This window comes from Podarcis pityusensis (assembly GCF_964106645.2).
Source record: "Podarcis pityusensis genome assembly, chromosome: Z".
In the NCBI taxonomy this organism is placed as follows: Eukaryota; Metazoa; Chordata; class Lepidosauria; order Squamata; family Lacertidae; genus Podarcis; species Podarcis pityusensis.
Genome location: NC_138044.1, coordinates 48,763,230 through 48,776,188, shown reverse-complemented (window position 1 = coordinate 48,776,188; position 12,959 = coordinate 48,763,230). Strand labels below are relative to the sequence as shown.

Sequence of the window (12,959 nt, the reverse complement as noted above, 5' to 3'; positions counted from 1 at the left end):
TAATAAGGCTCATGAAAAGCAAGATGCGAAAGCTTGCTGAGCAGCACTCCAACAGCCAAGCCAGGCATTCCTCCTCCAGCCAACTGCCGCTATTCTGGATTTATTCTTTCTGACCACAAGAACTGCAAAGCTCCTTGACTCTGCTACCGAAGGCTGCTTTGGCTGCTGACTCTGCACCCACCGTTGCCGCTGCTCTGTTTCCAGGCAGCACCACCGGGCTGAAAAGGAAGCCACACTCTTGTTTTGGTTGCTGCTGAGCGATACAGAGTGCATGACCCTCCCCAAGACGAAACGGGGAATCTGTTCCGGTTGTTCTCATCTGCTTTGCTGGAAACACAAGTTGCACAGCAGGGAGGAAAGAAGCAAGCCAGCCTGAAATCCCTAAATGACCTAGGATCATGCCTCCACCTGCCCACCCAGCTAACAAAACAGCTCACTTTCTGTGTTGCCTTGACCATGGGATGTTTGTGAGGTCTGACTCAATGGGACAGAGGTGTTGGAGGTGATCCAGACCTTCAGGGAATTAGAGCAGAGGAGTCAGCCTGCTGGATCAGGCCTTCAAAGTCAAGCACCCTGGCCAACCAGATGCCCCAGTGGGAAGCCTGCAAACTGGGCATCTCTTCTCATTTGTGATTCCCTGGTACCCAGAGGCATGCTGTCTGCAGCATAGGAGGCAAATGGCAGTTGGGTGATATTCTGGATTTCTTGCATTAAGCAACAGCAACACACATAATGAAATGATTTACTGAAAGAATCCTTCCTGAACTGTGCTGTTTGGGACTGTGGGTAGTGCATGTGGGAGGATGGGAATCACTTTTTAAAAAGCCATTCTATGCAGAAATAAATATACAGAACTCTTTTGAACGTAGAGCTCTAGTACATTACACGGAGGTGTTCCTGGCTAAACTTCATCCCGTATGTGCCTGGGGGGGTCAACGTATAAGGAGCCTTGGTTACATGGGGGTTGATTCAACAGTCCAGCCCCCTCCCTCCAAGTTGCAGCCTGGAGTGTTACATCCCCAGAAGACTCTGCTATGTGGTTTTGATGGACAGGCAGAAAACTGTTTGGGTTTTGATGGCTTCAGCCAGCTTCCTAGTTCGCACACTGTATCAGCAGCAGCAAGTCCCCTTATTTCTAATGCCCTTTGCTGATTAGAGGTCACTTCCTTTGCAAACCGACTGGATTGTTTATGGATAATGAGCAGAGAGATCAGCCAAGAAAGTATAATGTTATAAACAATGGTTGCTCCCAAAATCTAGGCTGAGCATTGCAGTAGCTGATACCCTACCCCGATCGAGTCACCCTACACAACCCAAAGATTTCCAGTATTGGGTGTGCAGGGTTACATTCTGACATGGGTCTCTGCAGTAAGTAGGCCTGGCTTCCATTATATTTGTGTACTTGCCACTTCCAGGTTTGAAGACTGCAGTGCTCTTTTCATGGGGAAACGCTCCTCTGACAAGGAGCTGCCTGATCAAGCTACACCAATACACCATCTGCTTCACTGGTTGCCGGTTTGATTCTGGGCTCAATTTAAGGTTTGACCTCCGTCCCACTACATGTGCCCATCTGCAGGTCTTGCTGCCGGCCTGTTCATTCGTAGCACCAAGGATTTGTAACTGACTCCTGAAAAATGTACTCTGCTGCACTACGCCCAGTGGGCTGTGAAGACCATTTTATTTTGGTCTGCCTACCAAGGAACTTGATTTATCATGGATCTGCTGGTGGTTTTTGGCACACACGTTATATTTTAGGCTGAAGTTTGCTCGAGCTTTGATTTTGTGTAAGCAACCTTGTTATACGGCTGCAAAAAAAAGGCAGGAGATAAATAAATAAGCCAAGACACCAGATCAGGGTTTATGCTCTGTTGTAAACAATTTAATCACTTGATTTCAGCTGTTTTCAGTTACTGGATTTTTGTGTGTGGTTGGTTATGCGTTTAAACAACCCTAACCCCTGGGGTCACTACAAGACCATAGACCTAAAAATACTTCAGCCTGTCTTCTGGGAAATTTCTCCAAATGGGCCTAATTGTTACAACTGTTAATGACGTTGCTCCTCTTGGGCAGAGATGGCTTGGCCACTGGACTCCATGCTCTGGTAACTTCCAGGCTGCAAGAGTGCTGGAATGCACTCTTTGTGGGGTGGTGCTTGAAGATGGCTCAGAAACTTCAATCGGATTACATTTTCATTTGCTAAAGAAACTTCAGTTGGGCTCACAATGCAGTGGCTGGGTTCCAGTTAGATATCAAGCGACCCCCATTTTGAAACAGCTGCACTGTTTTGCCATTTTGTTTCCAGGTCCAATTCAAGGTGCTCATGTAAGTGTGGCATGGTGGTTAGAGTGTCAGACCAGGACCTGGGAGATCAGGGTTCAAATCCCCACATAGTCATGAAGCTCACTGGGTGACTTTGCAGTCAGGCACAGCCTCTTCACCCACCTCACAGTCACCATAGGGGTTAACTGGGGAGGGGGTGAACCATGGACTCCTTGAATAAAAAAGTGGGTTATATATTTAATAAATAAGCTCTTCTGCTTATCTGCTTAAGAAAGCTGGAGGGGCGAGAAAGATGGAGATGTCAGTCATCAACCTGGCATCCAGAGGTCTCCATGGGATTACAGTTGGACCCACGCCAGTTGCAAAACACACCTGGCTAATTTTGAACATGGTGGCAGCTCCTGAGTTTCTCCCCACAGAGATGTGCCTGGCACCTTCATTAGACAGCTCCTGGTGAATTATGAAGACGCATCTCTTTACCCTTTATTTTTAGGACTCACTTAATTTTTGTGATTGCAAGTGCCCCCCCCCCCCACTTTCAACATTGTGTTCCACCCTGGGACTGTGGGTTAAAGGTGGGAAATAAATTATAACAACATTAATATAGTAAAATAGGCTGCTTGAGCTCCTGTTTTTGTGGAGAAAGATTTCTGTAGCTGAAGCCACACCTAAAGCACCAGCCCTCCCCGTCTCCTGGCATGCCCCTAGGAAACCATTTGCCGCCTCTTCAGCTCCTCATATTTCTGCTTTCTGAGAATATTTCTTCCCATAGAGCACAAATCCGTATGGCGAGGGAACAGCATGGAAAACAAATCTCAGTGATACTTTGCACACACTTCAGAAGGCAGACCTCAGAGCATCCAGCTCTACCAAAGACTCACAAGCTGCCCCTGGCTGCTTCTGAAAACGTCCTGCGTCTGCCAGCGGAACAAAACTCAGTTCCATAGCAGAGAGAGAAAGGGTGTTCAGCTTCCACAAAGGCAAAAACCAATCTAGCCCTGTGAGGTAGACTCAGCATTAACTAAAAACCTCATAACGCTGAGGCCCTGTGCCACCAAGGCATGTCACAATACACCTTTTATTTACAATGCCATTAAAAAAAAAATCTCTTCCAGCTAAAGCTTGAGGCTGTAATATGTAAGACCCAAACATTTCTTTGCCACTTTGTTCCTGGCCAAAACTAGCCAGGAACATACTGTCACGGCAATATGTGCAGTATGTGCAGGTCTGGACTTTGCAAAGAGAGCCAATAATTTTCAATAATATAATAATAATAATTTATTATTTCTACCCCGCCCATCTGGCTGGGTTTCCCCAGACACTCCGGGCAGCTTTCAACAGAACATTAAAACAAAATAGAACTTCAAACATTATAAACTTCCCTAAACAGGTATATAAAGCTTCTAGCGCTCGTGTTTTTTTCTTTTTAAAAAGCGCTCTTTTAAAAGCTGCAGCTTGCTCTTTTCAAAAAGTACTCTTCTAGCCCTCCTGCTTGAAAAGACAGGCTTGAAACTGGGCAGGAAGCGTCAGATAGTTAGAAGAACCGGCAGTTGAATGACGTGACTTGGACTGGTGCATCATGGGAGGAGAGGGTGGCAATTTTGACCATAGTGCATCCACATGGTGAGCACAGGAGACACGGACTGCATAGGCTACACTGATCTTGCCAGCTGTGGCCACTAGACACTGGGGCAGCTCAATCATAACTCTAAGAGGATCTGTTTGGGTGCTTTCCTCAAATCAAAACAAATCTCCAGACAACCCTGGCTGGCTCCGACTGCACTTCCCAGGCACAGCTCAAACCATCTCTGTTGCTCCTGGATGTTGGCATAAGCCCTCAGGATGGTTGGCAGGTGTGATGTTTTAGGAAGACAACATGGCAAGGGTCTGGTTGCACTATAGGAACACAACCTAAGAAAAGCCTCGCTACAGGATCAGGCCCAGGGGGCCCCATCTAGCCCAGCATCCTGTTCTCACCGTGGACAACCAGCTGGCCCAATGACAAAAGCCCAATGCAGGACCTGAGAGCAAAACCGCTCTTCCCACCCTCGCACGCAAGACATCTCCAAAAGAATCCCGGGAACTGTAGCTTGCCCACAGAGCTACAATTCCCAACACCCTTAACACACCAGGATTCTGTTTTTGGTTGGAGCAGAGAAATGTGCTCTAAATGTACAGTGTGTGTGAACGCAGCCAGACACTCTGCCTGGACAGCGGAGGGGGAATAACACAGAGTGCGGGGCCAGTCCTAGTAGCTGCTGAAGGCCTCATCACCCTCAAACCACCACTTCGAACCATCCATCCTGCAGACCAGCCTCCAAACTCTATCTTGGCCTCCTTCTCTCTGGCCGACGCAGCCTGCAAAGGGAACAAGTTGGCATCTCCCCTATGGGGCGCAGCTGGGCTCCGGGTTCCTATGCCGCAAGTATTTGGTCCCTAGGGCTGGACGGGCAACTAACACGCTAAGCCTCCTTCTCTTCCCCGCCCCAGGAAACCTCCTCCCTCTCCTCTTCTGGGTGCTGGGTGGAGCCTTCCTTCCCCTTCTGAGGGCGGAGGAGCGGCTTAGAGCTGTTCCGAGAGAGGGGGCCTCTCTCCCAGCCCACCGCGGGAGCCCACCACAGACGCAGCTGGTCCCTGCCGTCCTGCCCAGCTGCGCGAAGCCACGCCCCCTCGCTGACACCAGCTCTCCATCCTCGCTTCACCCCAAAGCACCTAGACCCCTTCCCGCCGCGCGCTTCACACCCCGTTCCTCCTTTCCCCACCAGCTACCTCCCGAGGCCCAGCAGCAGCAGAAGAAGAAGGCCGCCTCTGGGCATGCACAGAGAGCAAGCCGGCGGCTCGCAGGAAAGAGGCGTGAGCGCACGCCGCAGGCTGGAAGCTACCCGTCACCGCCGCCGCCACGCGCCCCCGCGTTGCCCGGCGCGCCCCGGAATTAAAGCCCGGCTCCTTACCAGCCCCGGCGAGGCGCGCACCGCCTCCGAGACGCTCTGTCGCAGCTCTGCTGCCGTGCCCGGCTTGCTCAGCCGCTTCGTGAATTTGCGCACCTCGGCCATCGCTCCCGACAGCCGGAGCAGCAGAAACAGTTGCAAGGATAGCCCTGAGTCCGAGCCCGCCAGAGGGTCCGGCTCGCCTCCCTCCCGCCCAGGCGAAGGAGGAGCGAGGGGCTGGACCAGAGCAGCCCTCCCCGGCTGGAGACAAAGGAAGGAAGGCGGGGGGGCGAGGAGGAGAGCGTGGCAGACGCGAGCCGGGGCCGGCAGGGAGCAGCGCAGAGGGTCTGGCGAAGCCCAGTTCCGGGTCTTCCTCGCATCTTCCACAGGACCGGCTTTTCCTCCTCTTAGACCGGGTCAGCACAATATCGCAGACCCTGGCTGGCAGTCGTTCTCCGGGGCTTTCAGGCATTCCCAGCATGTCGCTGGGGAACTGAACATCTTCCGCTGAGCTGGGATCCTTTAAGAACACACGGGAGCTGCCTCAGACGAGTCAGAACGGGAATGCATCTTGTTCAGTATTATTTATGCCAGGGTTTCCCAAACTTGGATCTCCCGCTGTTTTTCGACTACAACCCCCATCATCCCTTGCCACTGATCCTGGTAGCTAAGCATGATGGAAGTTGTAGTCCAAAACAAGTTGGAGACTCAAGTCTGGGAAACCCCCCTCTACAATGACCAGCCGCCAAGACTCTCCAGGATTTCAGGCTGGGAGTCTTTAGCGGCCCTGCTGTGAGCGAAAGATGGGGCTTCTGCAGCAAAAGGGATGGACGCGGGTGGCGCTGTGGGTTAAACCACAGAGCCTAGGGCTTGCCGATCAGAAGGTCGGCGGTTCGAATCTCCGCGATGAGCTGAGCTCCCGTTGCTCGGTCCCTGCTCCTGCCAACCTAGCAGTTCAAAAGCATGTCAAAGTGCAAGTAGATAAATAGGTACCACTCCGGCGGGAAGGTAAACGGCGTTTCCATGCGCTGCTTTGGTTCGCCAGAAGCGGCTTAGTCATGCTGGCCACATGACCCGGAAAACCAGAAAAACTGTACACCAGCTCCCTTGGCCAATAAAGCAAGATGAGCGCCACAACCCCAGAGTTGGCCACGACTGGACCTAACGATCAGGAGTCCCTTTACCTTTACCTAAGCCACAGCCCTTCCCTCCAGAAGGGGAGGGTTCAGTTTCCTGCCCCTGCAAGAGACTTGCCCCCCAAATGCACCCCTGGAAGGAAGTGACTTCTGCCTGTCACAGCAAGCCTCTTTCCTATCACAGCACTTTGTAAAAGGGCAGTATAGAAATTTAATTCTTAATAATATGATAATAATGTATCGTGTTAATGCCAATACAAGGACCAACCTGATGCTGCTGAGCTGCAACAGAAAGCAGAGGGCTGGATCCAGGTAAGGCTGTACAAGAGGGCCTCCCTCCCTCCCTCCAGCAGTCTGAGTGAGAAACTGGCCTCCAGAAGTGTAATACAGTATGTACTTTGTACCAGTGCTTGGGTTATGGAACGCAAGAGGGAAAGGGCTGCAGCTTAATTGCCCCAGGTTCAATTCCTGGCATCTCCCAGTGGGACTGGGGTAGACCCGCCTGAAACTTTAATGAGCCTCTGCCTGCCAGTGTGGATAATGCTGGGCTATATGGACTAATGGTTCGTGTGACTCTTTCTGTGCTCTTCAGGGCGCCTTAAAAAACAAAGCTTCCTCCAAACATTAAAAAATCATGACTTTCCACCAAACTCTCCTAAAGTTGTAGCTATGGCAGAAGCATCCTGTGATTTGAGCATAAGAGACTGTACATTGTTCCAAAAGCTCTGTTTCATTTCCCCCAGATTTTGGACCGTGCAGCTTCTCTTCCCCCACCCACTAATAAACCACTACCCATCATCAGTGCTTATATGACAAGGAAGTGATGTGGTAGAGACTGAATTTCCTGCTCACATTTACGTACCAGTTCAGATTTCAGTTCACTTCCCTATTTGTCTTCACGCTTTGTTGTTGTTGTTCCCCCCCCCAATAATTTTTTATTATTTTTTTCCAAATGTCTTAAACACAATACAGTGGTACCTCGGGTTAAGTACTTAAATCATTCCGGAGGTCTGTACTTAACCTGAAACTGTTCTTAACCCGAAGCACCACTTTAGCTAATGGGGCCTCCTGCTGCTGCTGCGCCGCCGGAACACAATTTCTGTTCTCATCCTGAAGCAAAGTTCTTAACTTGAAGCAATAGTTCTGGGTTAGCGGAATCTGTAACCTAAAGCGTATGTAACCCGAGGTACCACTGTACAGCTTAACAATGTTATTCTCCTTTCAATCTATATCTTATCCGAATTAACTTCCCTCTTCTGGCTTCTCTACATTGCTCTTACTTAAGCATGATTACTATATATACATTCTATAAATGTCTATAATTCCTTAATAAATTTTTGTATTACACTTTACACATACATTCCTTATTACAGCATTACATCTTGTGGCCTAACCAAATGTTTACAATAAACATTATGAGTTTTATTTCAGTCCTGTGAGTGTCTTTATTTATGTACAGTTTTCTTTAAGTATACCATAAATTTGGACCATTTCTCTTTGGAATTTAAAACTGCAAAGTACGGAAGGCCTAGCGGGGGGCTGGAGGGGCTGGTGTCAACATCTCTTAATGTAACAATTCAACTGTACCCCTCACTGACCACCCCTAATTTTTTAGCATTGTCCCTCTCCAATAGTCTTCTGAGAAATACTCAATGTATTTGCGTGTATATTCCCCCAGTAAAGTCCTGTGGGGAACTGAGTTCATATTGGGAAAGACTTGACCAACTACTCGAAAGTATAGACTCTTTGTCGCCCAACCCTCGGTTTGTCTCGGGGGACGACTTCAATGCCCGGATTGGCCTTGTCTCCCCACAAAATATAATATTATTTGGACTAAACTTGGAGGACGAACCCGAAATCTGCCAGAGGACAGCAATGGACACCACCTCTAACCGCGCTGGGAAATAACTCTGTGAACTTATAATTAAGCACAATCTTTTGTTATGTAATGGGCACGGACAAGGAGATCAGGAGGAGTATTTTGCTTTTATTTCCCCCAGTGGATTTACTAGCACCATAGATTATATCCTAACATCTAATAATGTGTCAGTTAATCGAGACACTCTTAGGATAATCCCCAGAGCTGAAAGTGACCACTTTCCACTTGAGTTATCTCTTGCGCCATTTGTTTCTCCCACTTTCCCTAAAATATTGGATGAAACGGAATATCTGATACTTGGAGATAGACGGTTAAAATGGAATGCACAAGTCCAGGAAAAAATGATCCAGATCCTGGATTCTCATGAGTTTGCTTTATTAAAGGGGGAAATGTTGTTAGAAACAGGAAATGTAATCGGACTCTGTGAGAATATAATTAACCAAATGTGCCCACTGATGACCACAACCAGTGTGATCAAAAATAAAAAGTTCAAAAGACAGACATGGTTCGATAAGGAAAGTCAGAATAGTAAAAAACGTCTATCTAGGGAACTTAGAAAATCGAAGTTAAAACATGATAAGCACAATCTTGCTCTGCAAGCTGAGGTAGCACAATTACGATACAATTATAAACTATTACTTAAAAGCAAGAAACAAATACCGTATATTATGAGCAACAGTGGAAAGCACTGGGAGATGTAGCACTTCAAAAAGACTCACAGAAATTTTGGCATCTGGTTGCCCAAGGTACAAATGGGCTGGGCTACTCGTTAGAAGCATCTGTCCAAGAAAAGGATTGGGTGACATATTTTACAGGAATATATAGCCCTTTTTGCAACTGCTGCCAGGAAACTTAGAAAAAATTATATAGCCGAGATAGCTATCAACTGTAAAGGAGACGAATTTATTTGACCCCATCTACACCAAGCTGTATCTTTCTCACTAAACTTTGTACATAATTGTCTATTGTATTATTTAATATTACTTTTAATATATTAGTGGACCCACGGTAATTTTAGCTTATAAATTTTATTGTCTAATGTTTCAATTTGTATATTAAGGAGTTTCTATAGCTTTGTGCTGGCAGGGATGCGAGTGGCACTGTGGTCTAAACCACAGAGCCTAGGACTTGCCAATCTGAAGGTGGGCGGTTCGAATCCCTGGGACGGGGTGAGCTCCCGCTGCTCGGTCCCTGCTCCTGCCAACCTAGCAGTTCAAAAGCATGTCAAAGTGCAAGTAGATAAATAGGTACTGCTCCAGCAGGAAGATAAACAGCGTTTCCGTGCGCTGCTCTGGTTCGTCAGAAGCGGCTTAGTCATGCTGGCCACATGACCCGGAAAACCTGTCTACGGAAAAACATTGGCTCCCTCGGCCAGTAAAGTGAGATGAGCACCGCAATCCCACAGTCGTCCACGACTGGACTTAACTGTCAGGGGTCCTTTACCTTTACCTTTTTATAGTGTTGTGCAGATTAGGTCATGCTTTGACAATACAAATGTTTTAAGTTTTTGTATCAAATTAGTATATTTTTTATTGAATGACACTGTATACATTGCAGCAGCCTTTGGCTATAAGCAATAAACTTGACTGAGTGAAATGAGTTCAGCGAGTGCATTGACCAGAACAGCACCTTCATTACTAGTTTTATTCATTTCCCACTTTGATGACTTCATTTCTGCTCACATGTACAACTTACTGCTTGTAAACCACTTCAGTAAAGACCGTAGCATAAGAACCTAAGAAGAGCCTGCTGGATGAGGCCAGTGGCCCATCAAGTCCAGCATCCTGTTCTCACAGGGGCTAACCAGGTGCCCATTGTGGGAAACATGGAAGCAAGATCCGAGCACCAGAGCAGCCTCTCCCCTTGTGTGGCTTCCAGCAGCTGGGACTGAGGAGCATTGCTGTTTCCAACCGTGAAGGCAGAGCGGAGCCATTGTGTCTGGCAGCCATTGATTGCTTCCTTCCCCATGAATTTGTCCAATCCTCTTTTAAAGCCCTGTAGGTTGCTGGCCTCCCAAGGGAGTGTGTTTCATAGTTTATGCACCACATGAAGTCTTTTATCTTTACTAGATCTTCCAATGTTCAGCTCCATTGATGTCCAGGAGTTCTGGTGTCACGTGAGAGAAAAACTATTCACTTTCTCCAAATCATGAATAATTTTATAAGTTTCTATCGTGTCCCCTCTTACTCATCTTTTCTCTAAACTAAAAATTCCCAAAATTGTGCAGCTTTTCTTCATTAGCCTAAGTAGTTAAGTTTAAGCAAGATGAAGAAAGCAGTATTCAAATATACTTAATGAAACCAGTGGTATATTCAAATTGCTGCACACGGGCACATCTTTACAGCATGTCTATGGTAGAAATATTAAGAAGCTTAAGCTGTTAAAAGGCTTTCTTCAGGGAATTCCCGGGACTTTTAGCTATGTGTTGAGAAGTGTTGTCAAAGGTCTCTCCCTCCACTGCTGAATATTCCAAGTACGGGGGCTTTGTAATTAGCACCACCGCATTTAAACAGCTCCAAAAGTGTTTGGATAATTAGTGTTATATTGAAAGTGAAAAGGATTTCAAGGAAGGGAATCACCCATGAAATCACCCATATGTCTTCCACACTAGCAAACTCATGATCCAACTGATGGCTCTTGTGAACCATCCACAGACCAGAGAGGTTATTGGAAAGCTTGGGGGGGGAAGTACAAAAATATCTTAAAGGGGGGGGTGTGTGAAGCCCTCAAAAGCAGGTCCCTAAGGACAAGGAGGGACACGGGTGGTGCTGTGGTCTAAACCACAGAGCCTAGGGCTTGCCGATCAGAAGGTCGGGGGTTCGAATCCCCGCGACGGGGTGAGCTCCCATTGCTCAGTCCCTGCTCCTGCCCACCTAGCAGTTTGAAAGCACAAAAGTGCAAGTAGATAACAGCGGGAAGGTAAACGGTGTTTCCGTGCGCTGCTTTGGTGTGTTCTCAGTATCCACCCACTGTAATTTGTTTGACCCGTTTTTGATTTCTGAATTTTAAATTGTTGCAACATGCTCTGTGACATGGTGAAAGGAGAGTATTGGATTTAATAAACAAGCAAACAAATAACTAAATAGTCCCCATACTATCCTTCCACAAACAGAAATGGTACTCCCCACCCCAGGTTTTATAAATAGTCCAGCAATGTAAATGGTCTTCTAATTGCTTTACAACAGGCTTCCCCCAACTGGCGCCCTCAACAGCTGTGCTGGCTGAGGTTGATGGGAAATGTAGTGCAAGTATCTGCAGGGCACCAAGTTGGAATACAGTGGTACCTCAGGTTAAGAACTTAATTTGTTCTGGAGGTCCGTTCTTAACCTGAAACTGTTCTTAACCTGAAGCACCACTTTAGTTAATGGGGCCTCCTGCTGCCACCGCACCACCGGAGCACAATTTCTGTTCTCATCCTGAAGCAAAGTTCTTAACCCGAGGTACTATTTCTGGGTTAGCAGAGTCTGTAACCTGAAGTGTCTGTAACCTGAGGTACCACTGTACCTAATTTAGACGAGGGCTGGAGAACCTTTCGCCTTCCAGATGTTGCTGGACTCACCTCCCACCCGCCATGGACGACCAGGTTCCCCAGACCTCCTTCAGACCATTCTGAATTTCAGACCCCTTTTGGTTCCTGTCTGATATTTTCTGTGAACTCAAAGAAGTTTGAACTTAAACCAGCATGGTACAGATTATCTCGTTTGTATTTTTCGCCTCTCAATTCTAGAACCAGTGCCTGTCTCCACTAGATGGCCCTCTGTGTTTAGAGTTTATGAAGAACATGTGAGATCTGTAACAAAATGTTGCAGCTTAAGAGGGTTCAGGGTTTCCTCCAGCAAGCTGTACTGTCTTTCAGGAAACCCCATCCCTTTCTGCCTTTTCCCCACAACAGACACTGAATAATCTCAAGTATTACAGGCCAAGGTAAAGAGATGTGTCTTCAGTATTCGCCAAAAGTCGTATCGTTAAAGTGTGACACTGATCTCTGAGGGGAGGGAGTTCCGCAACTTAGGGGCTGCCACAGAGAATTTTGAGGGCAAGGGGCCACCAAAGAAGGCCCCCTCTGCCAATCCTACCACCTTTGGGGGTCTGTAGGGAAGGAGACAGTCTCTCAGATATTTGGTGTCTAAATTGTTTACCACTTATATCACTAGCGAGATCACCTTGAGTTGGGCCCCAAAATGAACTGGGAACCAATGTAGCTGTTTTGAAGAACAGGAGTTATATGAGTTCTAAAAGCAACTCCAGTCAGTAATTTGACAACTTAAGTTTCCAAGTCACTTTCAAGTGCAGCCTCACATAGAGGGCAGTGTAATAATCCACTTACCAGTCCTGTGGCCAAGTCATCTCTGTCCTAAACATGGCTGTGTCTAGAAATAGGCATTCCTCCTAGCCACTTGAGGCTCGAAGTGACAATGCTGGGTCCCGAGTCTGCCCAGGGTACAAACCTACTCTGCAGCCCCATCTAGGACAGGCTCCTTCTGGACTCAAGAACTTGGAACACAAACCACCTCTGTGCTTTTAGACTGAGTTTACCTTTTTGGGGCCATAACCAGTCCATCACTACCTGGGAACACCTGTGTAACACCTCAGCTGAATCTCTAGATTCAGATGGAACAGAGGCACAGAGCTAAGTTCATCTGCATATTGGTGACACTTCACCAGCTGAAATCAGATGCAACCAGCATCTCTGAGCCATGCAAAAAATGATGATGCAATAAAAGGACAAAAAGCAAC

General features: G+C 47.4%; 1 protein-coding gene across 3 annotated transcripts in view; it reads right to left on the bottom strand.

Annotated features, from left to right (window-relative positions):
• DOCK11 (dedicator of cytokinesis 11) overlaps positions 1–5,420 on the bottom strand; it is a 177,349-nt gene extending 171,929 nt beyond the window's left edge. For 2 of the 3 annotated variants that reach the window (XM_080990309.1, XM_080990310.1), the window contains exon 1: positions 5,232–5,420. In XM_080990309.1, coding sequence (XP_080846435.1) covers positions 5,232–5,333 — 102 coding nt within the window. In that variant the 5' untranslated portion in view covers positions 5,334–5,420. The remainder of the gene's footprint in view (positions 1–5,231) is intronic. The other variant, XM_080990307.1, reaches the window with a different exon arrangement.
• Positions 5,421–12,959: the final 7,539 nt, after the last annotated feature.